This window comes from Saimiri boliviensis, chromosome 8, assembly GCF_048565385.1.
Source record: "Saimiri boliviensis isolate mSaiBol1 chromosome 8, mSaiBol1.pri, whole genome shotgun sequence".
Lineage (NCBI taxonomy): Eukaryota > Metazoa > Chordata > Mammalia > Primates > Cebidae > Saimiri > Saimiri boliviensis.
Window position 1 is genome coordinate 59,242,112 of NC_133456.1, and position 27,602 is coordinate 59,269,713.

The following is a 27,602-nucleotide window of genomic DNA, read 5'->3' on the forward strand; positions in this document are numbered from 1 at the left end:
GCCGCCGCCGCCAGATTCCGGAGGCGAAGAACGCACAGCTAGGAACATGGACGTTAATATCGCCCCACTCCGCGCCTGGGACGATTTCTTCCCGGGCTCCGATCGCTTTGCCAGGCCGGACTTCAGGGACATTTCCAAATGGAACAACCGCGTGGTGAGCAACCTGCTCTATTACCAGACCAACTACCTGGTAGTGGCTGCCATGATGATTTCCGTCGTGGGGTAAGTGGGGTCTCCCCACCCGGGTCACCGATCCGGGGCGCGCACCGAGGGGCCTCAGGGTGCAAGATCCCGGGATGTCGAAACGCTCTCTGACCACGCTCGGCGCCAGCCCTGACAATTCTGCAAGCGGCCAAGCCAGTGGTAACTTGTTCGCAGGGCGAGGCCGCAGTAACCTGGGGTCCCCTTTTCTGCGCCAAGGGCCGAGTCTTGAGGGGGCCCCCAGGGAAAAGAGGACGGGGAGGGAGGAAATTTGCCAATCGCAAGGAAGAAAAATGAGGGGTTTTTTTTGTTTTGTCACCCTGTGCCAGGATCGGGCTCTTGCTGGGGAGATATTTGTAGCGCCCTTGTCTTTTAAAAATAAGAAGAAAGAGGAAAGTCGTGTAACCGTACCCTGGGGCTAGCTAGGGGGCAGGGTGTGGACCCGGGGTAGTGCAGAAAGGGCAACCAAGGGGCGACGCACTTAGTTGGTTTCTCTGCCTAATGCTTGCCACACTGTACAGTAAAGCTGAGCTTGGGATCAACAGGGTGGGTGTCTCCTGGTGGCGCATCTCCCATTGTAGGGTGAAGGCTGCCATGACTCTGAAAACGTGGCCCTCTGGTATTTTCTTCCAGCAGTGGCCAGGCATGGTCACTTTCTCTGTCTTCACTTCCTAGCCTGGGGTTTCAATGTATCAGAAGGCCTTTTCAATACCTGATACTTAAAAAATATCCTGTGTTAAGATTGCACATACACCTGCTTTCCTAGAAACCACCTTTCCTTGGAGTTCACCCTTTAAGAAATCCTTCCCTTGCTTATGCAGGATGGATGGTGATACTGTCAATCTTGCTCATTATCTCCTACACATCTTTAAAGAAAAAGCCACCCTCAGACTTTATAAAGGACTCACTTGCCCTTAAATGTCTGACATTTCTATTTCAGGGCAGACGTAGAGGGAAGAAGGAGCAAGCTGGCTTGGGAGAAAAGAGAGAAATTCACACTTAAAGGTTGTGGGAAAGGGTGAACAGGGTGGCTTCTTCAGTTGGCTTGCTGCTGGTTGGATTATACATTGAGCCACCTCTCTGTGCCTGGCTCCATGCCAAGCTCCAAGCACACCAGGATGAATCAGACTTGAATTCTGGCCCAGGAGCTCCTGGCAGTTGTTGAGAAGCTAAAGGAGCAAACACACAGCACAGAGGAGAGGAGGAGACTTCAGTTTCCCAGTATGGTTCACAGCAGTCACCCCCATGCAGAGGTGGAAGCCCACATGTGGGACTCTATAGACAATCACACAGATCCTTCTTCTGCATTGCTTAAGGAATTGCATTCGGAATGGCTTGGTGTATAGAGGGCACAGGCTCTGAGTAAACTAGTGTGGCAGCCAACGTACAAATTAGTCAGGGCAGGGCGGGGCAGATCCAGGGCCAGAGGCAGCTGCTTCAGCTCTGTGCTTCAGGCTGCTCTCTGAAACACTAAAAAATTTCTTTTCTCTTTTTCATTTTTTTGAGACTGAGACACCTCCTTCTGTTGCTCAGGCTGGAGTGCAGTGGTGCAATCACAACTCACTACAGCCTCAACCTCCTGGGCTCAAGCAGTCTACCTACCTCAGCCTCCCAAGTAGCTGGGACCACAAGTGCGCGACACCACACCTGGATAATTTTTTTTTTTTTAAGAGATGTGGGTCTCGCTATGTTGCCTAGGCTGGTCTTGGCTCCTGGGTTCAAACCATCCTCTCACCTTGGCCCCCCAAAGCACTGAGGTTACAGACGGGGGCCACCGGGCCTGGCCAAAAATGTCTTTAAAACAAAATAAGTAGTAAATAGGTTTGCATGAGTTATTTGGTTTTTGTTTGTTTCTTTTCTTTCTCTTTGCAAAGAAGTAGACAGGCATCTTATCTGGTGATCTAGTTATGGAGGTATTTTCTTGAGGTTAACTTCAAAGACTTAGATGTGGGGCAAAGTTTGACACAGACCAATTTAAAAAAAAAGTTTATTTTTTTCAGAGATGTGTGCTGCCCAGACCAGGCACAAGCTCAGGCAGCCTTGCTGCCTTTGATGGAATCCATTTTTCACTGTGAAGGCCAGGGGCCAGCCATTTGACTAAATATAGCTCCGTCAGTATTGTGCCTTACACCACTTAACTCAGGTAGTTTAAGGGCATTGGCCCTCCTCATTTTCCTTTCAAATAAGACTTGTTGGTTGTCAATGGAATTTCTGAAGTGAAAAAGTGAAAAGTAGCCATGAAGTTTTAAAAACTTACCCTGATTTTTAAAAACATAGGAAAGATATAGGCTACTAATAAAGGTTGATTTGAAAATTATGCGAATAACATGTGAAATTTCCTTCATACTTCAGTAAAAGTTTGGCCTATAACCTTCAACTGTTTTCTATGCAAGTATAAACACAGTCAGTAGTTTTTTCTATAAATTGCTCTCCTTTCTTTCTTTATAATATAAATAAAGATGTATTGAGTGCTCTGTGTGTCAGGTACTTTGCAAAGTATTTTACCTGCATTATGTCATAGAATCTAATTTTTAAAACCCTGTTATTATTTTTATCATTAAACCTGAGGCTCAGAGAGGTTAAATGATTTACCCAAAGTCACAAACTTAGCCTTGTGCTCTTAGCTACTATTCCATCTTCCTATGAGTCATGAGGAAGAAACCAAACATCTTCTGGGTTAGGGAGCTTCCTTGATTCCGGAACACTTCTCATTCTAAAAAGAACTGTCCTCTTTCGGTGATGCTAGCAGATAGGTAGGTCAAAGCAGTGCTGGAAGCTGTTCATGTGGACCTTCCATGGGCTTCTCCCAGAGTTTCTCAGGATGTCTCGGTAGAGTGTATGTGAAAATGTGACCTGGATAAAAGAGTGTTCAACAATAGTTCCATCCCCTGCTGGTGAGAAGGGCCTCAAGGGCATTGTTGGAGGGCTCTAGTCTCAGCTCTCCAGTGTTGAAAACTGGCTTAGGTGAGGGTAGAGAGGCCTGCTCTTCAAGATTTCAGAAAGGAAAAGGGAAGAACATAGAAAATATTGTCTAGATTCAAAAATGCTGGAAAGAACTGCCTGTACCAAGATGGAGATTAAGAGGGATTAGGATAGAGATAAATCTGTTTGAACTTCTGATCAGAAGAGACCAAATTATTTACAAAGAACAGCATGAATAGCAGGCTAGAAAACTGGTGTTTTGCTGGAAATGTGTTTGGATCCTTTACATCAAGAAGGAAAAGTGTCTAAGATTGAAGTCGTGGTGGCTTACCTTCTGCATCCTTGATGTGAGACGTTTTGGCATTAAGATATTATTTTCACACCACACACAATAGAAGTCTCCACCTTGATCTTCAAAGTGAAAAGCAAAGGCAATAATAACTTGCAATTTAAGTACTAAGCGTGTGATACATTCTAGCTGTGGGTGAGAATATCTATGTGCTTAATGGAATGCCAAACGATTTGAGCTAGAGAACTCTGCTCAGTGTGTGAGCTATGGAACAGCAGCATCTTTTGCCTGAGAGCTTGTAGGAAGTGAAGCAACTTAGGCCCCATTTCAGACCTACTGGGTTAGAATCTACATTTTAACAAGAGTCTCAGATGATTCATCGGTACATTAAAATCTGAGAGGCACTGGATTGGTCTGGCTCAAAAGAAAACTGACAAAATTTAAATAAATATACCCATATGCCCAGGTGCCACTTTCAATGATTGAAAATGTACAGTTCTTTGCAGGATCTTGGCAACTGGTTTTTTTCTTTTTTTCTAACTTCCTAAGTGATTGTGATATACACCCCAGGGAGAAACACAGCTCCTATTGAACCCCCTAACTTTCTGAAATATAAAACCCTGGTCGCAGGCTAATTGGAACTAAAGCTACTAATACTAGGAAGTAAAATATTTTTTCCATTAAGCCATATTGCAAATTTTCTAAAGCTCTTGATTAACCAAATTCAACTGCATACACCTGACTCTTAGAATGTTTGTAATACTATTGCTGTCTTATTCTAAAAAGTTCTTTTTCTGGTTGGGTGTGGTGGCTCACACCTGTAATCCCAAAACTCTGGGAGGCAGAGATGAAGGATTGCTTAAGAGCAGGAGTTTAAGACTAGCCTGGGTAACATAGTGAAACCCTGTCTGAAAAAAAAATTATTTTCTGCCATTAGAACTCATATTTTCTGGTGTGCCCTCAGAATCACCAACTACACACAGAATTGGCAACATATAAAAATGCCTCTGCTGCTTCTCCAGCAGGAGAGGGTGCATTTATTCTCATATGCATACATTTGTGCCTCTCTCTTAGACAGAACCATGTAGCTGCTAAAGGAATGAGCCCATGTTTTCTCAGCTAAAGTAACTTCTCACCATGTGGCCTGATCGTTTGGCCTGTGGATGTGTTGCAGGAGGGTGGAACTGACAGCTGCCACTTTATCCTTTCAGTTACTCAAGATGGCAGGAGTTTCTGGAAGGCTGGTAATTCTGTTTGAAAAGAGCATTAGTGTAATCTTTTCCAAATGAGTGTGGCTTGGTGGCTCTGTAATATGTTCTAGGCCTGTGGCTCCCAGCATCTGGTATTATGAAATGTTCATATTGTTTGTACCTTTAAATGCTACATGGATGAAGAACTAAGTTTCCAGTTGGCAGAGGAAAAAAAGAGTAAAGCAGCTGTGGGATGCTCTGGTTCAGAATGTATTAAAATGATTGCAGATAGAACGAATTGCAGTCTGTTTACACTGAAGCCTGTGGAAATGCTTTTGAGATTAGTCAGCCTCAACACCAGTTCTACAGCATTACCCTTATTTGTGTTGCTTCAGTCATTCCATCAATAAAGAATATGAATCACTTACCAACTTCTCAGACACTGCTAGGAGATGGTGAAGAACAGGACAGCAGTGATTCCTGCCATTGTGGAAAGGAAGCAAGACCACATTGAACACCTTAGAATCAATCTGTATACAAGTGTACAGAAACACACGCCTACATAAACACATCCTTCTTAACCGGACTTAACTGATCCCCACTGTACATTGTGGTTCCAAATTCCAAAACTCTCAGGTGTTGGGAATAGGGGAGGCATTGAGTATGTAGACAGTGGAATGTTTTATTAAATTTTACCTATTAACCCACAGCTCGGATCCTTCTACTCCATTGAACAAATACTGAGCACCTATCATGTGCCAGAACTGTCTAGGCCCTGAGGATACAGTCAGTAGTATAGCTCCATCAGCCTTCACAAATCCTCCCAGAGTCCTCCTGGCCTTCCCTGCCCATTTGCTTGCACTTGAGGCAGGCATCTGTCTTCCTCTGATGGCTTACGAGTTTCTTCTGAATGTAGAACTTTAAGAGGTCTGTCAGCACACAGTAAAATTTTAATCTAAAAGTCTTTATCTAGGCCGGGCTCACACCTATAATCTTCGCACTTTGGGAGGCCAAGGCAGGTAGATCACCTAAACTCAGGAATTTAAGACCAGACTGGGCAAATGGTGAAACCCCATTTCTACCAAAAATACAAAAAAATTAGCCTGGCATGGTGGCATGCACCTGTGGTCCCAGCTACTTGGGAGGCTCAGGTGGGAGGATCTTTTGAGCCTGGGAGGTGGAGGTTGCAATGAGCCAAGATCACGCCACTGCACTACAGCCTAGGTTACAGAGTAAGACCCCATGTAAATAAATAAATAAACAAAAATATTTAATAATTGGTTTTCATTAAATAATCTCTGACACTACACACACATACACACACATTTTTTTGGAGACAGGGTTTTACTCTGTTGCCCAGGCTGGAGTGTGGTGGCACAGTCATGGCTTACTACAGCCTCTACCTCCCTGGGCTCAGGTGAACCTCTCACCTTAGCATCCTGAGTAGCTAGGACTATAGGCATGCACCACCAGCCTGGCTAATTTTTTTTTTTTTTTTTTTGTAGAGGAGGGTTTTTGCCATGTTGCCCAGGCTGGTCTCAAACTCCTAGGCTCATGCAATCCTCCTGCCTTGGCCTCCCAAAGTGCTGGGACAACAAGCAAGAGCTATGCCTGATACACCCTTGACGCTATTTATGTAACTTTGTTCATCTTAACTTCCCTCCCTGTCCGGCTTTATTTTTTCTTTTTTCAGTATTTCCTGCCACTTTCAGCCTTTGGTTGGTAGTTTCTGTTTCCTTTCCCTAGGTAAGGATTTACAATGATTCTAGGTAAGATAAATTAGTGTATTTTGGATTCCTGGCCCCCTGTCTTAGAGAGGAGAAGCTCTCACTCAGCTTAGGGACAGAGAGCTTTGTACAGGAAATCCAGTTGAAAAAGGCCAAGACCTGTTTTTGACCTACCCACTTAATATCTAATTAAGTGGCAACACTGGAAATTTATTTATTTATTTATTTATTTTGGACAAGTGAATTCAACCCCATCGCTCAGCTTCAGAAACTTAACCTTTAATACCATCTTCTGTCTCTTGAAATGAGCATGGTTTCCTGTTTCTGAGAATGCCTTCAAACCCTGCAATTTTAGGCAAAGCCTTCAAGCTAACAACTTCAGGTTTACAAGCGTTTATCATTGATAATATGTATGACAGGATTTCCTGGCCCTCCTTCTCATTATGCAATTTGCTAAAGGAGACACCTGGAAGGCAGAAAGCCCTGCTTCTTCTAATCTGCTTCATATCTCTTTGGTGCAGTTTCTTCTTGTCTCAGAGGAACAAAAAAGAAGGCAGAAATGGGGGGTTAGTGAGGCGTAAATAGACAGGAAACTTGTGGGAAGGAAATCTGTTCATTAGCACTTTGCCAGGCCCTGTCTTCCCTCCACAGCTCTGTAAGAATTTGCCATGTGACAATTCTCAGTAGCTTTGTTTGTTTTGTTAAGACAGAGTCTGGCTCCAACACCCAAGCTGGAGGCCGTGGCAGGATCATGGCTGACTGCAACCTCCACCTCCCAGGTTCAAGTGATTCTCCTGCTTCAGCCTCCCGAGTAGCTGGAATTATAGGCACAAACCACCATGCCAGGCTAATTTTTGTATTCTTAGCAGAGACAGGGTTTCACCATGTTGGCCAGGCTGGTCTCGAACTCCTGGCTTCAACTGATCTGCCCACCTCAGCCTCCCAAAGTGCTGGGATTACAGTAGTGAGCTAGCCTCACTATTTTTTTTTTTTTTTTTTACTAAAATCATTCAGGAAGAACAGTTTGTAAATGAATATTTTTCCACTTTTGTTCCCCTGAAATTATTGGTTGTAAGAGTAACCATAATTGTTGAAAGCAGTGATGAGTATACATGAGGATTCATTATACATTCTCTCTACTTATGTATTGTTAGAAGTTTTCCATAATAAAAACTTGAAAAGGATTTCACGAAGTCTAATCAGAGCTTTGTACACAACTATTATTTGAAGCTCTATCACTGTGGGAAGCGTCAGATTTATGGTTTGTAATCCAAGTCCAACCTGTTGTTTATTGAAAACAAAATAAGAAAACCTGGAGGTTCCTAAGGCTTGCCTTAGTGTGAACACTTTTAACATATCAACTGCTGAAAAGACAATGGCTGGTTTGGATGCGAGTGTTTAGTCTGTCCCAAATTACACAGGATACAGTAAATATTTAGGAAACAGCAAGAATGCAATAAATCCTCTAGGCCTTCCTGATTCAGTTGGTGAGGAAAATCTCACTATGACCTTTGTGTGACAAAAGAGATAGGCTCCTGTTCAGTTTTACCTACTGTGCAGTCTCCTTTCCTCCATGATCCTTAGGCCCAGGAGACACTGGTCTCATTTACTCAAGACTGATTTGTGTCCAAAGCTCACATTTATACCTGTAGTCAAAAATAGTTCTTCATTTTGGGAGGTCGAGCCGGGTAGATCACTTGAAGTCAGGAGTTCAAGACCAGCCTGGCCAATATGGTGAACCTCCGTCTCTCCTAAAAATACAAAAATTAGCTGGGCGTGGTGGTGCATGTTTGTAATCTCAGCTACTGGGGAGGCTGAGGCATGAAAATCGCTTGAACCTGGGAGGCAGAGGTTGCAGTGAGCTGAGATAGGACCACTGCACTCCAGCCTGGGCAACAGAGCAAGACTCTTTCTCAAAACAAAAAAAGTACTTGCGAGGACAGAAGCCACATTGAGAAACCAAAACAGTCACAGAAGCCTGTGGAATTACCTGAGGACTCAGAGAGCAAGAGGAGCCTGTAGGGAAGGCTCTGCAGGGGTGTGAATCTCCTTCCATCCCATGCCTGCTGTCCTTATTGGCCTCCCAGCAGCAAAGCTTACAAAGCTTCCTCCTTCCAGCAAGCCAAAGTGCCCTTCTGCTTCACTCTATCATTTCATAATAATTGTCCCTTACATGTGTGTAGGAATTCAGATGATTTTTCCCCACTTCTGCCTTTTCATTTGTCTCTTTCATCACAGCTCTGTGAAGGAATTATTTTCCCAAGTAAGATTGAGTACACAGTGAGACTAACACTGTATACTCAATACTCTGTGATGAGATGCTAAACCTTTTAACAGTGGTTTATCCAAGATACATCTCATGTCACTTAACTTACGGCCATAGAAAGTTGCTGAATGTATTTAAATAACGTGAAAATGTGCTAGATTCTTACTTACCTTTTTTTTCCTTTCAACAAATATTTATAAAATACCTACTCTGTGCCAAGTACTGTGCTAGGCACTGGGGATAAAATATTATAGTCCCTGTTCTCATGGAGTGTAATATTTAGTAGGGACTAGAGACATTCATCCAATACTCATGTAAATAAATGTGAAACTGCCATAGGGATAGTGCTGTGAAAAAAAGAAGCATGGGCCAGGTGCAGTGGCTCATGCCTGTAATCCCAGCATTTTGGAAGGCTGAGGCGGGTGGATCACGAGGTCAGGAGTTTGAGACCAGCCTGGCCAATATGGTGAAACCTTGTCTTTACTAATAATGCAAAAATTACCTGGGTGTGATGATGCGTGCGTGTAATCCCAGCTACTTGGGAGGCTGAGGCAGGAGAATCCCGTGAAGCTGGGAGGCGGAGGTTGCAGTGAGCCGAGGTCACACCACTGCACTCCAGCCTGGGCAACAGAGACTCCATCTCAATAAAACAAAAACAAAACCAAAAAAAAACACATGTTGGCTAGACGCAGTGGCTCGTGCCTGTAATCTCAGCACTTTGGGAGGCCAAGGCAGGAGGAACACTTGAGCCAGGAATTTGAGACTAGCCTGGGCAATATAGTGAGATCCCATCTCTTAAAAAAAAAAAAAAAAAGTTAAAATTAACCAGGCATGCTGGCACTTACCTGTAGTTTCAGCTACTTGGGAGGCTAAGGAAGGGCACTTGACTGGAAGGCAGAGGCTGCAGTGAGCTATGACCGTGCCGTCACACTCCAGCTTGAATGACAGAGCAAGAACCTTTCTTGAAAAAAAGAAAAGAAAAGAAAAGGCATATGGAGCTGTGCTCTGGTCAGAGAGACCGAGGAAAGGCTGACTGAGCTGCGACCTGAAGGAGGGTAGAGTGAGGTCTGTGTACAAACTATCCCCTTGCCTGATTCACCCCACCCTGAGATGGCCAAAAGGCAAAGTGAGTTCTAGGGTAGACAGAAACCCTGAGTGGATGGAGGTGGAATCTGGAGATGGTGTGCCAAAGCTGACAGGTAGGACAGCTGCTAGCCCTCAGAGTTCCTTCAGGCTAATTACTAAGGCACCTCTTCCTGTCCTAGCAGATGCCGCCTAAGCCAAATTTTTGTCTTGTGTCGTGGAGTGCATGACCTGGATCCCAGGCCCACTTACCCGCTCAGCCAGGCACCAACTCCACAACTATAGCTATATACAGTGGCCCTGGCTGCAGAGGCAGGCAGGGGCCAGACCCTGCAGGCCTTGTGGAATGTGTAAAGAATTCTGCTGTTAGTCTAAGAACAATGAGAAGCAAGAAAATGGTTGGGTGGGTTCCTATTTGCAGAGATCCCACTGGCTGATTAAGGCACACAGAGAAACATCGCCAATTTAGAGAATTCCACTGTGAGTAAATTGTTCCTCACTTTTTCAGTGAGTCAGCCTTTCTCAGGAACCACACTGCAAAAATAGCTTTTTTGGTTAGAAAAATTGGAACTTAGTGCAAAGCTGCCTGCACTTCTCAGGAAATATTTCGCTGCCTCTTTGGTGGTTCTGTTTGGCCTTGCAGCATGACAGGAGTCACCAAATGTGCCCTTGAGTTGATCCAAGGATTTCTGTTACGGCAAACTTTTATTACCAACTTTGCATTTGGTGGTTTTAGACAAATCTCTTAACTTGTATATTCCTTAGCTTGCGTATGTGCAAAGTGAGGTGGGTTAGCAAGATCCTTCCTGGCTCTAAAATTTTGTGAGATTTTTTTTTTCCCCCTTTCATCAACTTGTGGTAAAACTATACATATAGTGACTGAATCACGTTGGCAAGTTTAGAACCTGTATCCACACCCAGTAATAGCCACCTCATTTCAGAGAGAATTTAGATTGTAGAGGGATTTCCCAGGATGATCTTTGGTTACCAGGTTACTCAGAATGTAGGGGAAATCCCTAAAGCTGGTTAACAATACAGAATGAGTTCTACTGTGAGTTGTTGCCACAACGGGGACCCTTGTTTTCGTGTTTGTCCCCTGGATCCCTTTGGATGTGTTTCTTCCCTTCTCTGGGCCTCAGTTTCATTATCTGTATAATTGGACTAGACTGAGTCATCTTTGAAGACTGCTACAAAATTTCTGTGTTGGGATTCTAAACCTTTCTACAACCATAAATGACTGCCCTAGAATGTGTAACTATTATAGGGAACAATTTATTATTTATTGGAATGGGGTAATACATGTTCATTTTTAAAATATATAAACATATATATTAATATATTTTTAATCATCTCACAACAGAAAAACATTATGGTTTTCCAGTTGCAAAACTAGGTCCTGTTTCTACCTATATCCATGTGACAGAAAATCACATGTTCTGCCTTTCTCCTCTCTTTCTCCTGTTTTCTGTCTCTCGTTCTTTTTTTTTTTTTTTTTTTTTTTTCTTTTGAAACAGAGTCTTGCACTGCCTCCCAGGCTGGAGTGCAGTGGCACAATCTCAGCTCACTGCAACCTCCACCTCTTGGGTTCAAATGATTCTCGTGTCTCAGCCTCCCAAATAGCTGGGATTAAAGGCATGGACCACCATGCCCAGCCAGTTTTCATATTTTTAGTAGAGATGAGGTTTCGTTGTGTTGGCCAGGCTGGTCTCAAACTCCTGACCTCAGGTGATCTGCCCACCTCAGCCTCCCAAAATGCTGAATTACAGGTGTAAGCCACCAGACCCAGCCCTCTTTCTCACTCAAGGACTATCAGTAAGTGAAACTCCACCCAGCAGAGCCCAGAGCCAGTTGTCTACACAAAAATGGGTGGCACGTTGATGGAAAGTTTTTTTCTAAAGGTTTTTGGGGTTTGTTATGATTGGTGTGATTAACAGCCCAACTGTTTTTAAAGCATCTCAAGCAAGAACTGGTTTCCAAATTTCTGAGGATTTCTGTTAATCTCTACAGTGTGTTTGTGTGTCTGTCTGTCTTATTTTGCTCCAAGCGCAGGTAAGTGCCAGGGCATTGGAGTCCTGTACATTTTATCAGAACATAGAAGAAAATTACTTCTGCTCAGAGTAACTTTGTTAGTGTTTTTTTCCCAGCTTGGAAACTTGGTTACTTTCTAATTATAGACTGTTGCTGGGGAGGTTGTGAACTAAAACCAATGCTATAGGACTCCAAGCTCTGTCATGTTCCCTTGAACATGAGCAACAGGAACAGGTGAAGAGCAAATTTGGAATTGCTTGAGTTAGCCCTGGAGCTTTCATTGTTCTTTTTCCTGGACTTTATTTATGCACTCAACCTACTTACTTGTCTAGAGGAAAGTAGAAAAAGCTTGACATGAATTGTATTACATGCTTCACTTCATGAATTATTATTTTAGTAAGTATTTTAGAATGAACTGAGTAGGAGCCCTCGATGCTTTGCTGCCAGCCAACTCTCTCCTATTTGCAGGGTATGCAAAAGAATGTCCTTAAATTTCAATCCTCCATTTGAGTTCTTTGTGTTGAATTATTTGATCTTTTCTTTCTTTTTCCTTTTTTTTTTTTTTTTTTTTTTTTAGATGGAGTCTCACTCTGTCACCCAGGCTGGAGTGCAGTGGCGCAATCTCAGCTCTCTGCAGCCTGTGCCTCCTGGGTTCAAGCGAATCTCCTGCCTCAGCCTCCTGAGTAGGTGGGATTACAGGCACACACCACCATGCCCAGCTAATTTTTGTATTTTTAGCAGAGACAGGGTTTCACCATGTTGGTCAGGATGGTCTCAATCTTCTGACCTCATGATCTGCCCACCTCAGCCTCTCACAGTGGTAGGACTACAGGTGTAAGCCACAGTGCCCAGCAATCTTTGCTTTTCTTTACAGCTCAGAAGAAACATTTGGGTAGGTTACAGGTCAAAGTCAAGGCTTTGTAAAGGGGTTTGTTATATTCAGGAGCCTTTCCCCGATTTCATTTGTTCATTTTTAAATATCAGTGTTTTAATTCATCAAGGATTACATGGAATACATCAAGGAATACATCAATACGCCAAGGAATTCATCAAGGAATACATTTATTTTCATATTTTTTTCAAATACAAAGAATATATTTGAAAAAATATGAAAATAAAAATAAGCAAATGGAAATAAACTCCTCATCGTACTATACTGTAGTCTTTGGTATAATTTCTCAATTTCTCTAAGTATCTTTTTATTTTTAATTGAGACAGGATCTCACTCTGTTACCCAAGCTAGAGTGTTGTGGCACAGTCACACCTCACTGCACCCTGACCTCCTGAGCTCAGGTGATCCTCCCACCTCAGCTTCCCAAGTAGTGGGTATTACAGGTGTGCCCCACCACACCTGGCTAATTTTTGTGGGGTTTTTGGTAGAGATGGGGTTTCACCGTGTTGCCTAGGATGGTTTCAAACTCCTGGGCTCAAGCAATCCACCTGCCACCTCAGCTTCCCAAAGTGCTGGGATTACAGACATAAGCTACCACACTGACCTAGAATCTTTTGTGGTGCTGGGATTAGATGTATTAATCTGTAAGAATTTTAAGACCTCTTCATTCACTCTCCACTTATTACAACCTGCTGAAGGGAATTGTAGTTTTGCCTTATCAGATTCTTTCTTTCCTCAGGCATATAAGGAAATTTTTGTCTTTCCCAGACCAATTCTGGGGTTATCTCCAAAGATAGGGAATAATCCAGATAAAATAGAAAGGAAAGTGAAAAGAGGCCAAGTAGGCTCAGATAACAGAACCAAGAGGGAGGAGAAGAGCGCAGACAGAATGGCGTGTGTGCTGGGTATTAGGGCAGCTTGGGACACTGTGGTGGTACAGACTGGCACAAGAGGATCTGGAGGATGACCAGAAAACCAGGGTTTGGATTGGAGAAGGAACAGCTTCACTGTGGTTCATGAATTGGAATTCCTTTCATGTTGTTGGCGAGATGGGACAAGCAGAGATGGACTTCTGTGGTCGGCCTGTGCCAAGTGGGGTTGTGGGTTGGAGAACAGCTGCTTTTATATTTTTATATTTCCCTTTTTATATTTTCATTTTATTTCTGATTATGAAACAATATACTAATTATAGAAATTTCAACTTTTTTTTTTTTTGGAGACAGAGTCTCGCTCTGTCACCCAGGCTGGAGTGCAGTGGTGGAATCTTGGCTCACTGCAACCTCCACTTCCTGGGTTCAAGTGATTCTCATGCTTGAGCATCCCAAGTAATTGGGATTACAGGTACCCACCACCACGCCTGGCTAATTTTTTGCATTTTTAGTAGAGGTGGGGTTTCACCCTGTTGGCCAGCTGGTCTTGAACTCTTGACCTCAGATGATCCACCTGCCTAGGCCTTTCATAGTGTTAGGATTACATGCGTGAGCCACCGCGCCTGGCATAAATTTATTCTTCATAATGTGTTTCCTCTATTATCAATAGTAGCGTAATTGCTATCACATAACAAAGACCTTTGTTATATAGGAATGAATCTGGAACTTTGTGCTGGAAAATCTGCACTGATAACTTATCTCCTAATGATACTTTGGACATTTTGAAAGACGTATAATGAACTCTCTGTGTGAGGGGTCATAAACTCAAATGCCTCCATGGGGCAGGCAGTTTATGTAAGAGAGTGATTCAGGCCAGCTATTAGAAACACAATGATTAGGCTGGGTACAGTGGCTCATGCCTATAATCCTAGAACTTTGGGAGGCCTAGGTGGGCAGATCGCTTGAGGCCAGGAGTTCAAGACCAGCCTGGCCAACATGGCAAAACCCCATCTCTATTAAAATACAAAAAATCAGCCAGGTGTGGTGGCATGCACCTGTAATCCCAGCTACTTGGGAGGGTGAGGCATGAGAATTGCTCGAACCTTGGGAGACAGAGGTTACGGTTAGCCAAGATCATGCCACTGCACTCCAGCCTGGGTGACGGAGCAAGACTATGTCTCAAAGAAAAAAAAAAGAAGAAAAACGATGATTTATAGCCCCTCGCTTTGGGCCTCTATGTCCATGATGCAGTAGAGAGCATCGTGGATTGGGGCTCAGTGAAGAGCATTTATTCTGTCTGAATGAAAAGGCACTCAAGCCAGCTGTTGACATATGGGAAAGTGGGCCTAACGCTGTTAGATTTTCTTGTTTTAGGAGAATAAGAAATCCCAAGTTTTATGGATTTTTTGTTTTAAACACATGAGTTTCAAATAAACGTAACACTGTACAGGCCAGACAAAATGTGACTGTAGACTGGATCTGGCCCATTGAGGCCATTATGTGGCCTGCAGTCTACATTCATCCATTATGAACTTCTATGAGGATTTAAATAAATCCTTAACACAACCTGCTGTGTACTAGAGCCCAGGATGCGTGGAAACTAAACACAGTCCCTTCAGGAGTTTTAGTCTTCAAAACTGTAGGCCTCATAAGTTATGGACTACTTGGATGGGAACTGCCTGGGTGTGATCTCAGCTCCACTTTTTTTTTTTTTTTTTTTTTTTTTTTTTTGAGATAAGGTCTCACTCTGTCACCTAGGCAGGAGTGCAGTGGTGCAATCTTGGCTCACTGCAGCCGCAACCTCCCAAGTTCAAGCAATCCTCCCACCTCAGCGTCCTGAGTAGCTGGGAATATAGGTATATGCCACCACACTTGGCTAATTTTTATATTTTTGTAGAGATGGGATTTGGCCATGTTGCCCAGGTTGGTTTTGAACTCCTGGGCTCAGGTGATCCTCCCACCTTGGCCTCCCAAAGTGCTGGGATTACAGGTGTGAGCTACCATTCCCGGCCTTCCCCACCATTTTCTTACCTCTGTGCCTTAGGTTTTTTTCCTTCCTTCCTTCTTTCTTCCTTTTTTGGCGGAGTCTTGCTCTGTCGCCCAGGCTGGAGTGCAATGGTGCCATCTCAGCTCGTTGCAACCTCCCCCTTCTGGGTTCAAGTGATTTTCCTGCCCCAGCCTCCTGAGTAGCTGGGACTATAGGCATGCACCACCACACCTGGCTAATTTTTGTATTTTTAGTAGAGACAGACTTTCACCGTGTTGGCCAGGCTGCTCTCGAACTCCTGACCTGGTGATCTGCCCGCCTCGGCCTCCCAAAGTGCTGGGATTACAGGCGTGAGCCACCATGCCTAGCTGCCTTGGTTTCTTCATTTGAGAAATGAATAGTATCGCCTTCATAAGGTTATGAGAAATTAAATGAGACGATTCAGAGAAAGTATTATTAGTAAATTCTAATTGTTTTTATTCCTCTTTCTCCTCCTTTTTTTGCTACTTCTGCTGAACTAGTCACCCCTTATTATTTCTTCCCCATATTTCAGGTTTCTGAGTCCCTTCAACATGATCCTGGGAGGAATCGTGGTGGTGCTGGTGTTCACAGGGTTTGTGTGGGCAGCCCACAATAAAGACGTCCTTCGCCGGATGAAGAAGCGCTACCCCACGACGTTCGTTATGGTGGTCATGTTGGCAAGCTATTTTCTTATATCCATGTTTGGAGGAGTCATGGTCTTTGTGTTTGGCATCACTTTTCCTTTGCTGTGTAAGTGAACCTGAATTTTCTTTTCCTTACATCATAAAAAAAATTAGTAGCAATTATCCAATGGGAATTCCATAACCTTTTTTTTTTTTTTTTTTGAGATAGAGTCTTACTTTGTTGCCCAAGCTGGAGTGCAGTGGCCCAATATCAGCTCATTGCAAACTTCACCTCCCAGGTTCAAGTGATTCTCCTGCCTCAGCCTCCCAAGTAGCTGGGATTACAGGTGTGAGCCACCACACTTGGCTAATTTTTGTATTTTTTTTTTTTTTTTTTGAGACAGAGTTTCGCTCTTGTTACCCAGGCTGGAGTGCAATGGCGCGATCTCGGCTCACCGCAACCTCCGCCTCCTGGGTTCAGGCAATTCTCCTGCCTCAGCTTCCTGAGTAGCTGGGATTACAGGCACGCGCCACCATGCCCAGCTAATTTTTTGTATTTTTAGTAGAGACGGGGTTTTACCATGTTGACCAGGATGGTCTCGATCTCTTGACCTCATGATCCACCCGCCTCGGCCTCCCAAAGTGCTGGGATTACAGGCTTGAGCCACCGCGCCCGGCATTAATTTTTTTATTTTGAGTAGAGTCAAGGCCTTGTAATTGATTAATTCCACAAATATTTGTTGGGATGTGTCATACGTTTTTTTTCTTTTTTTGAGATGGGGTCTACTCTGTCACACATGCTATGGTATGATCTTGGCTTACTGCAACCTCTGCTTCCTGGGCTCAAGTGATCCTCCTACCTCAGCCTCCTAAGTAGCTGGGACCACAGGTGTACACTCAGCTAACTTTTTGTATTTTTGGTAGAGTTGGGTTTCTCCATGTTGTCCAGGCTGATCCTGAACTCCCAAGCTCAAGTGATCCAGCTGCCTTGGACTCCCCAGGTGCTGGGATTACAGGCGTGAGCCACGGCACCCAGCTGTGTCATACATTCTTATGGGAACACAACCGTAAACAGAACAGAGACAAATCCCAGGTCATACAGCAGGGATGTGGTATAACCTGCACTAGACCCCAGATTTGTATAATTCCAGAGTCTATTCTCAATCTTTAAATGCCTGACACAGGAATGAATGTATTTATTATTTGAAAGTAAACTATTCTCTACTTGCTCAGGAGATCATAACTAGTGTTAAGAGTTTGGTAAGTCTATAGGAATAATTGGCCCAAAATGTAGGTACTAAATACTCAGATTCTGGTTAAGAGATCTAGACATTCTCTAAGTTTTACATGCGTTATTTACCAAGACTCCAAACACTTGAAGCCTGAAATAGAGAAAAAATAAAATCCCAGCCTAATCAGCAGAAATCTTATTAAAATTTTAGTGTATTAAGTGACAGACACATCCCTTTAACTTTCAGTAACATTTTACATGTGCATTCATTCCATTAAATGAAATTAATTGCTTGTTTAGGGCTTTGTTAGATTAAGCCCAGAATATTCATGGATGCATCCCACACCATATTGGATAAAATATTTGAACCAACAAATTCAGACTTTTTGAAATTTTCTTCAGGTTTTCTGTAGGTGCTATAGGCTTAGTATTTCAATGATGCTATTTAATCAAACGGCTTGCTAATTTCAATACCATTCCATATCAGAGTCTGCGACAGGCAAGTGTAATGAAATGTATCAGAGGTAGGCAGTCAAGAGTCCTGATTTCTATTCTTAGACTGCTGGAAACCAGATTTGGACCAGTCATCCTAAATGGGCTATAGTTCATTCATCTCTAAGGAGATTAGATAAGTGATTCCCAAACTGATGATTGTGAAGATCATCCAGGATACTTTTTTAAAATATAAATTTTCCAGCCACATCTTTATTTTGTGGATGTGTCATACGTTTTTTTGTTTTTTGTTTTTTGTTTTTTTTTTTCTTAGAAAGCTCCTCAACTATTTCTGATGGACAGTCTAGGTTGATATCCTCTAGAGTGATTATTAAAATAATGAATTTCTGGAGTCTTCCCTCAGGTGTAACAGTCTGAATTTGGGTGGTGCAGACAAGGAAATTGCAGGCTCTCCAGGTGATCTGAATGCACATGAAAGTTTTAAAACCACTGGTATAGATCACATATGGAGAGAGGGTTACCTGTTTAAAATACAGATTCCCCGGCCTGTCTCTTTAAGGCTCAGGTTGAGGAGGTCCAGGAAAGGGGACAGGGAATCTGTGGTAAAATAATCAAACAAGTTTGGGCAACAGTGGGCTACCTAAACTCTATAAAACCCTTAGACTTTTAAATCTAGAATTCTATAGCCAACACGTTGGGAAAAGCTTCTGGGAGGCACTTTAAAAGTGGACTTCACTCACATGATCCTGCAGGGAACAAGATACAGATAATTCCTGAATCGAGCAAGAGTTCTTTTCTGGAAAGCCTCCAGTAAGTTGATTTTTAGGTAGGATGGAATCACGTTGCTTCACTCTGAATTTCAGGGCATTTAAGTAACATCTTCAAGGTGATGATGATGTCAGTGTGTGAAGGAAAGGGTGTGGCTTCCAGATTATGGTCCTTCCTGTTGAATACAGCATTTTCCTTCAATGCGGCAAAAAACTATGTATGACTTGATGAAGAGCTTTATATAAAGTCCAAGGAGCCTTTTGAAGGCTTGGATCAATTAGAGAAGCGGACTGGACTATAGCTAACGAAGGCAGTTGACTGAAAGTGTGGAGAGGAGTGTGATATTGATGTGGCAAAAGAGTTGTTGCTCTGGGGTTAACCAGGTGTCACTTCTCTGCAGTGATGTTTATCCATGCATCGTTGAGACTTCGGAACTTGAAGAACAAACTGGAGAATAAAATGGAAGGAATAGGTTTGAAGAGGACACCGATGGGCATTGTTCTGGATGCTCTAGAACAGCAGGAAGAAAACGTCAACAAATTCACTGACTATATCAACAAAATGAAGGAATAAACATAACTTACCTGAGATAGGGTTGCAGCAGAAATTGAGTTGCAGTTTGCCCTTGTCCAGACCTACTTTCTGCTTGTGTTTTTGAAATAGGAGGTTCACGTACCACCCAATTATCAATGGGAGCATGCATGTGTAGGCCGAACTATTATCAGCTCTGATGTTTCAGAGGAGAGGCCTCAGAGATGGAAAGAAAACCACCACCTCCTATTGTGTCCGAAATTTCATTGTGTTTATGAAATCTAATGGGAAATAGATCACACTATTTCTTTAAGGGAATAAAAAAATAAAAGAATTATGGCTTTTACAGCAACAATACTATTACAGTAATAAAAAATCATTGCAAAGTATTAAGACAATACGAGGAAATGAAAAGGCTGTTAAAGTAGATGACATCATGTGTTAGCCTGTTTCTAATCCCCTAGAATTTTAAGTGTGGAATATACATTAGTTTTTATTATTCTTCTTTAAAAATCAAAGATAATCTCTATCACTTTGCCCTGTTTGATGTGCAGTGGAAACTGGTTAAACCAGTTGTTTATACTTTGTTTACAAATATAAAAATAGCTGTCTAGTATATTTTGTTACATTTTTGTAAATTTTTGAAATGCTAGTAATATGTTTTCACCAGCAGGTATTCATTGCAAACTTAGTTTCACTTTCCTTAAGATGGTTACAGCTCTGTAACCTGTATTATTCTGGACAGACCTGTTAAAAAACACACAAAAAAATAAAACAAACTTGACTTCTGTTTACCTTGCACATTTTTTGTTCTTACAATGAAAAAACAAAAAAGGTCCAAGATAATGTTTCCCATTTTTTTATTGTTTAGTTTAACTGGAACATTTAGAAAGAAGGAAATGAATGTGCATTTTATTAATTCCTTAGGGGTATAAGGAGGACAACAATGGCTGATCATTTGAAATTTGAAAAACATCTTTAGATGACCAAGCAAAAAGACTTTAAAAAGTGGTAATGCAAATGGAATGCAGCTTCTGCAGCTCGTAAAAATTTTAGATGGCAATTGTTACAACCATATGCTTTTATAACTAGACATTAGAATTATGAAAGCATGAGTTTATACATTCTATTACTTTTCGTCCGTTCCTCATGTTTTTATAAATAGGTTATAAAAAATGTTTTGCCTGCCAATTTAATGATTTCATAGATGAAGTGGAAACATTTAGGTTTCCGCAGCATTAAATTGTGAAGTCAACTGGAGTGGTACTTACTGAAGAAACTCTTTGTATGTCCTAGAATAAGAAGCAATGATATGTTCCTTCTAATCTTTCTTGCATTTTAAATTCTCAGCCAGCCTATAGCCATCATCTTTAGCACAGTGATATCACCATGACTTTATAGACATGGTCTAGCATCTGTACCCTTACCCAAATATGAAGAATAAAATTGATTAAAGGTTTTTTTTGGTGAGACTTTATTTAACACACATCTGTCTTAAACATCCGAGACACTTGGCGACGACCCTATAACCAGTGAAGATGTACTATATAGCAAACACTTAAGCTGTTTCAAATACTGTTTAGTAAAGCTTGAATACTTTAAACTTACAGCCAGAATAAAACAATTCTAGTGGGGTCCTATTTTTAAACCTGACATGAGTTTTATATACATGTTAGCCCCTTTCATTTTCTCTACAAGGTGAATTCTGATGACGAAATCTAATAAATACAGAGAGACTTAAAAAAAAAAAAAAAAGATACTCGTAATTACTAATGGCCAATGGTCAATTCTGGAAGGGTAATAGAAAAATCTAACATATAAATGTGGTAAATTATGATTACATTTGAAAAACAAGTTAAAATCTGTAAGATCTTTAGGGTCAGGTGGTAGTTAGAAAAAGCATAATGTGAACTGTTTCACCTCTTTTGGCAAAACCTCTGTATTGAGGCCATAAGCTATGACAATGGACAATCTTTTCCTTTTGTATATCTAAGATAAAAACCCTCTTTCAGCACTTTTTGAAATTCCTGACTTTATTAATACTGTGGCTATACAAACAAATGCATAGGGGCTTTCTAGAATTTTTTTTTTTTTTTTTTTTTTTTTTTTTTTTTTTGAGCCAGGGTTTTACTCTTGTTGTACAGGCTGGAGTGCAATGGCACAGTCTCGGCTCACCACAACCTCCGCCTCCCGGGTTCGGGTGATTCTCCTTCCTCAGTCTGCCAAGTAGCTGGAATTATAGGCATGAGCTGCCATGCCCAACTAATTTTGTATTTTTTTTTTTTTTTTAAGTAGAAACAGGGTTTCACCATGTTGGTCAGGCTGGTCTCAAACTCCTGACCTCTGGTGATCCGCTGGCCTTGGCCTCCCAAAGTGCTGGGATTACAGGTGTAAGCCACTGCATCTGGCCCAAAGCTTGATCTAATTTCTAGGGTTCATACTACTTCTGTTACAAAAATCTCAAATTCTATGTACCTAGTGACTAGAATAATTAAGGCCTCTAGGAACTTGGAAGAACAGACTGCAGTTGTCTGGAAAGATTTTACGGAGGACACAGGACCTGACCTGGGAATTGAAGACTGGATAGGATTTTCATTAATGGAGAGCGGTAGGGAAGTCTCTTGGGGGGTGTTCTATGGAAGGGTTAATTTGAGAGAAGGCACAGGGGGTGTGCACAAGGATATTTCATCAAGAGGAGTATAAAGGATTTGTAGGAGATAAGACAGGATTAGTAAATTGGGGCCAGGCAATGGAGTACCTTGAAGGATAGGATAAGTAGTTCAAGTTTAATCCTGTAAGCAAGTTTCCTTTAAAAGATGTTTGAGAGTGATAAAATCAAATTAGACTTACAGGGTAAACCATATATGAGTGTGTATATGTGTGTGAGATTTATTTAGCCCAAACCAAAAGCTTGTCATTAACTATATTATGTAAAACATTTTTCCTATAAAATCAGCATGCTGTCTCCCATTGCCCCCCTATATATGAAAACTTGCCGCCAGGAAGTTTTCACATATGCAGGGTTTACATTTCCCATTACTTTTCCTAGTGACACTTAGTTTTCACCACATTCTGTGGCTTATGTGTTCTGTTCCTCAAAGATACTCCTATAGAAAGAATACCCCAAAATACCAAGGGAGTCACCGAGGGAGAAAGCCAGGCAGGGTGGGAAACTGAAAAGCTCCACTGATTCTCCAGAGAAGCACTAAGGAACAATTTTCTCATTTCAAAGCATCTGAAGGGCCAGGAGCTCAATTCATCCTTCACATTTTCATAGGATGAAACATTGTTCCTTTTAAGATACTACGTGATGGATTACAGCAGAGGAGATGGAAGGAGGAAAAAATGGGAATATAATAGTTAACACTTTTTTTATATTTATTATTTTCCAGAAGAAAATAATAAAGCAAATGTTTATTTAAAAAAAAATTTTTTTAACTACTGTATCTGGAAACATGACTCTAAATTTCACCTAAGTCACTCAAATTGATTGCAAGTAGAAAATGTTGCCTCTGAATACATATATATCTATATCTATATCTATATATATATATATATATTTTTTTTTTTTTTGAGACAGAGTCTCACTCTGTTGCACAGGCTGGAGTGCAGTGGTGTGATCTCGGCTCACTGCAACCTCCACCTGCCAGGTTCAAGCGATTCTCCTGCCTCAGCCTCCTGAGTAACTGGGTCTACAGGCACTCGCCACCATGCCTGGCTAATTTTTTTATTTTTATTAGAGAGGGGGTTTCACCATATTAGCAAGGATGGTCTCAATCTCCTGACCTCATGATTCGCCCACCTGGGCCTCCCAAAGTGATTACAAGCGTGAGCCACCGTGCCCAGCCTGAATATTATATTTTATCTCCTTCCACCTTCCTCTGCAGCCCCTAATTCTTCATGGCCCAAAAATTCTGCCTTTTACAAATACCCCATCAGATGGTAGCATTGTTCCCAGTTCCGCCACGTGAATCCTAAAGTACTGCTGCTGACATAGTCTCCATGCTGTAATCCGTAAGTCATTATCTCCATTTCCTGTTCTAGATGACTGCTGCCTCTTACGCGAGTTCTTTTGGCAGTTGCACCTGCAATTTAAACATTTGAAGAAAAGGGGGAAATTAATCCTGGAAATTCAAGAGCTTTGCAGCAAAAATTACAAAACTTACATGCCTTAAAAGATACAAAATAGATTTGAAATTCTGGCCAAAGCACCCCCAAAGTCAAGATAAAAAAAAAAATCATAACACAGCCACCATTTATTCGACATTTACGAATGCCAGGGACTGTTCCAAGGGCTTTGAGCGCATGGCAAAGCACATCACGGAAATCAGAGGGCAGGTGCCCAAGCTGGCCTGGGTTCAAAGACGGGCACTAGCATGTACTAGTTATGTGGTATTGGGCATCAGTTTCCTCAGTTGTAAAATGACAATAACAGTATCTAATCTATAAGGCTATTATACAAGTGAGTAACCTATGTTAACTGCAATGGCACCATCTTGGCTCACTGCAACCTCCATCTCCCGAGTTTAAGCAATTCTCCTGCCTCAGCCTCCCAAGTGGCTGAGATTACAGGCATGTGCCACCATGCCCAGCTAATTTTTCTATTTTTAGTAGAGAGGGGGTTTTACGATGTTGACCTGCCTGGTCTCAAACTCCTGGCCTCAGGTGATTCACCTGCCTTGGACTCCCAAAGTGCTGGGATTTACAGGCATGAGGCCACTGCCCCCAGCCTAACACTTATTTTTAAAAGATTATCTCATTACATCCTACAAAAGCCTTGTAAGGAGGGGAACAGCTCAGAGAAGAAAGTTACTTGCCTAAGATCACACAGCTAGAAAATGGCAAAGCAGGATTTGAACCAGGTCTGCCTGATTTCAGTGCTCATTATTATATACTGCTGGTAAAAACATCACTATAAGAATATAAAATATATTCTTAAATTTTTATTTATTTTTGAGACAGAGTCTTGCTCTGTCACCCAGGCTGGAGTGCACTGGCCTGATCTCAGCTCAATGGAACTCAGCTTCTGCCTCCCAGGTTCAAATGATTCTCCGGCCTCAGTCACCCAAGTAGCTGGGATTACAGGTGCACGCCACCACACTCAGCTAATTTTTGTGTTTTTAATAGAGATAGGGTTTCACCGTGTTGGTCAGGCTGGTCTTGAACTCCTGACCTCAGTGATCCACCCGCCTCAGCCTCCCAAAGTGCTTGGATTACAGGCGTGAGCCACCACACTGGCAAAATACATGTTTTTTTTAAAAACAACCCTTTCCTCTTTAAAGCATGCACCGAATCTGATGGTTAGAAATATTTAAAAATGAAAAAAAAAAAAAAAAAAGCCAGGCATGATGGTATGCAACTGTAAGTAATCCTGGCTACTCAGGAAGCTGAGGTGGGAGAATTACTTGAGGCCAAGAGTTCAAAACCAGTTTGAGCAACAAAATGAGACCCACCTCATTTGTTGGGATTTTTTTTTTCTTTAGGCAGCGTCTTACTCTGTCCCTCAGGCTGGAGTGCAGTGGCTCGATACTGGCTCAAGACAACCTCCACCTCCTGGGTTCAAGCAATTCTCCTGCCTCTGCTTCCCAAGTAGCTGGGACTACAGGTATGCGCCACCAGGCCCAGCTGATTTTTATATTTTCAGTAAAGATGGGGTTTCACCATGTTGGCCAGGCTTATCTTGAACTCCTGACCTCAGGCAATTGGTCCATCTCTGCCTCCCAAAGTGGTGGGATTACAAGTATCAGCCACCGCACTCAGCTGCCTGATTTTCTTAAAAAAGTTTTATAACAAGTCTGGGTGCAGTGGCTCATGCCTGTAATCTTAGCACTTTGGGAGGCTGAGGCGGGCAGATAACTGGAGATCAGGAGTTCGAGACAAGCCTGGCCAGAATGGTGAAACCCCGTCTTAACTGAAAATATAAAAATTAACTGGGCATGGTGATTCATGCCTGTAGTCCCAGCTACTTGGGAGGCTGAGGTAGGAGAATTGCTTGAACCTGGGAGGCAGAAGTTGCCTTGAGCTGGGATGGAGCCACTGTACTCCAACCTGGGTGACAGAGTGAGACTGTCTCAAAAAAAAAAAAAAGTATACATATATATATAATACACACACACGCATGCATATATATGCTTTTGAAAGCACCCCCAGGATGAAAAGAAAACAAAAAATTACAAAAGAACAACAGAAGTCCAACACTGCAAACCCACTTCATACTTCTGTCTCACAGGAAAACCTTAAAGGCAAGACAAGTTTTTAAAGGGTTTCAAGAGGCATTATATCTTAGGAAAGTGACTCATCCGCCACGCATGTATCTTCCAGAGGACACTGACGATGCCCAGGGGACACTCAGAGTTTGTGTAATAATGACTAGGAATGTTTCTACCTATATTGCTTATGTCCGCCTGCCAGTGTGATGAACCATTTCGGTCATCTGCTATGGCTCCTGTTGCAGCCAGTTCTTGGCCCACCACCTTTGGCTAGGAATGTTTTCCCAGTGTCCTGCCCACCAGAGAGGACCTTTGATGTGCTGCTGCCTGCCAGTCTTCAAGCCAAGGGGACTTCCATGTGCTTCTGACCCTCTACCTCCCTTGTGCCAAGCTTTGAGAGGGGTGTGACCGCAACCCAGTAGGGCTCTCCCACGGAGAACAGCAGTAGTTAAGAGAAACCATGAGCAAGGTATTTAAAAGAACTTTAAAGCTGCAATAAGTAGTTAAAACAGTACATTCTTTGTATTATGGAATGGAAAAAGAAGCGTTTTATATAAGTAATTCCCTGTATTTGCTTCTATATGCATAGAAGCGTTGCAAAATAATATTTTAAATTAAAAATTTTTTTAAATTAGAGAGATGGGGACCTCACTCTGTTGCCCAAGCTGGAGGGCAGTGGTGCAATGGTAACTCAACTCAGCCAGGACCTTCTGGCCTCAAGCGATGCTCTTGCCTTGATCTCCCAAAGTACTGGTATTACAAGCATGAGCCACTGTGCCCAGCCCAAGATAATATTTTTAAAAGAAAATGTGGCGCTGACCCAGCATAGTAAACCCAAACACATATTTACATATTTAAAATATGACCAAGCTGGTAGTTCAGATCACTGGGGAAAAGAGAAGTGAGTGACTAAATGATTACCAGTTAATTATTTGGAAAAGAAATAATAAAATAGCCTTTTTGCTTTCTACTTTAAAAATTAACCCTTTAATTTATCCATATCAAATATTTTTAGAAAATCAAAAACTATAAAAGCTGCAAGAAAAGACAAGCACATATTTTGTTTTTGAAGAAGCCATTTCTAGGCAGAATACAAAAGATAGAAATCATAAAAATAGCTAGATATGCTATAAAAATATAAAACAAAGAGAATCAACTTCTGTTGTTGCTAGGGAGCTTTTTTCTCCTTCACTTGTTAGTTTCTGAAGAAAGTATGTTTAGTGTGCTTGTGTGTGTGTATGTGTGTGTGTGTAGCATTACACAGTGCTCACATATGCATACACTCAGAGGCTGGAAGGCAGGGCAGGGTAGGAGGATTGGTTTCAGCACAGGCTATTTAATTTGGCGTGCCTGTATTAAGTTCCTACTCTGGACCAACACCTCAGTGGGTGTCCAGGATAGAAATGTGCAAGACCTGCTTTGAAGAACTCAGAATCCTGTAGGAGAGTACACTGTGAGCAGAGGGGCTGTGAACCTGGAGAAGAATGTGGGAGGTGCTATAAAAGAGGTGTGAACAAAGAGTAATGGAAATACACAGGCAGAGCACTCCTGATGTTTTATTGTGTGCAAGAAATAGCATTTGAGTCAAGCCTTGGAAACTGGATAGATTCCTACAGCCAGAGATAGAAGAAAAGGAAATTTGAGGCAAAGGGTGCTATGGAGGCAGGAAAGCAAGGCCCTTCAGGGAAGACAGCAGCAGACACGGTTTACCATGGATGTCACAGGGTCATGGTTGTCAAATGTGGTCCTGGAATAAGCAGCAGCAGCATTACCAGGGAATTTGTCAGAAATGCAAATTCTTAGGTCTCATCCATAACCTACTGAATCAGAGACTCTGTCGGTGAGCTCAGTAATCTGTATTTAGCCCTTTAGGTCATTTTGATCCACAATAACATTTGAGAATCACTATATGGACTTTAGAAAAGTATATAAAAAACATTTTTTCCCACTACATATTAAGAGCAAGCAATTCTGGTTTATATAATTCCTGGTTTATATGTGCTCTTGCGGGATAAGCTTGAAATGCTACATTGCTTTTTTTCCTGTGGAGGTTCCCTTTATAAGAATCATAACATTTCCAAAGCTATGATCTATGTTTGGCCTTGGCTCTTACAGATCATCCTGGTTTATTGGAAGCCCCAAAAATGGGGAGCAGGGGTGGAAGGAAAAAAAGGAGTTGAAGATAACCCCGGAGTTTTAGACCTAAATGCATGACAGAATGGAGATAAGCCAGAAAACTGGGAACCAGAAACAACCCCTAGGCCTAAAAATGAGCAGTTTGGTTTGAAGACAGATCGAATATCTAAGAAAAA

At 42.1% G+C, this 27,602-nt stretch overlaps 2 protein-coding genes across 4 annotated transcripts in view; one reads left to right on the forward strand and one right to left on the reverse strand.

The window, feature by feature from the left end:
• The first annotated feature begins 42 nt into the window (after positions 1-42).
• On the forward strand, positions 43-20,540 carry ARL6IP5 (ARF like GTPase 6 interacting protein 5). The gene is made up of 3 exons (XM_003939465.4): positions 43-222; positions 16,008-16,225; positions 18,951-20,540. Exons 1-3 carry the CDS (start codon positions 47-49, stop codon positions 19,121-19,123), a joined length of 567 nt encoding a protein of 188 aa, XP_003939514.1. The 5' UTR covers positions 43-46; the 3' UTR covers positions 19,124-20,540.
• Positions 19,039-27,602, reverse strand: part of LMOD3 (leiomodin 3) — a 61,437-nt gene continuing 52,873 nt past the window's right edge. For all 3 annotated transcript variants that reach the window (XM_074404531.1, XM_010350121.3, XM_010350120.3), the window contains one exon: positions 19,039-23,166. In XM_074404531.1, the coding sequence (XP_074260632.1) occupies positions 23,140-23,166 (27 nt within the window). In that variant the 3' untranslated portion in view covers positions 19,039-23,139. The remainder of the gene's footprint in view (positions 23,167-27,602) is intronic.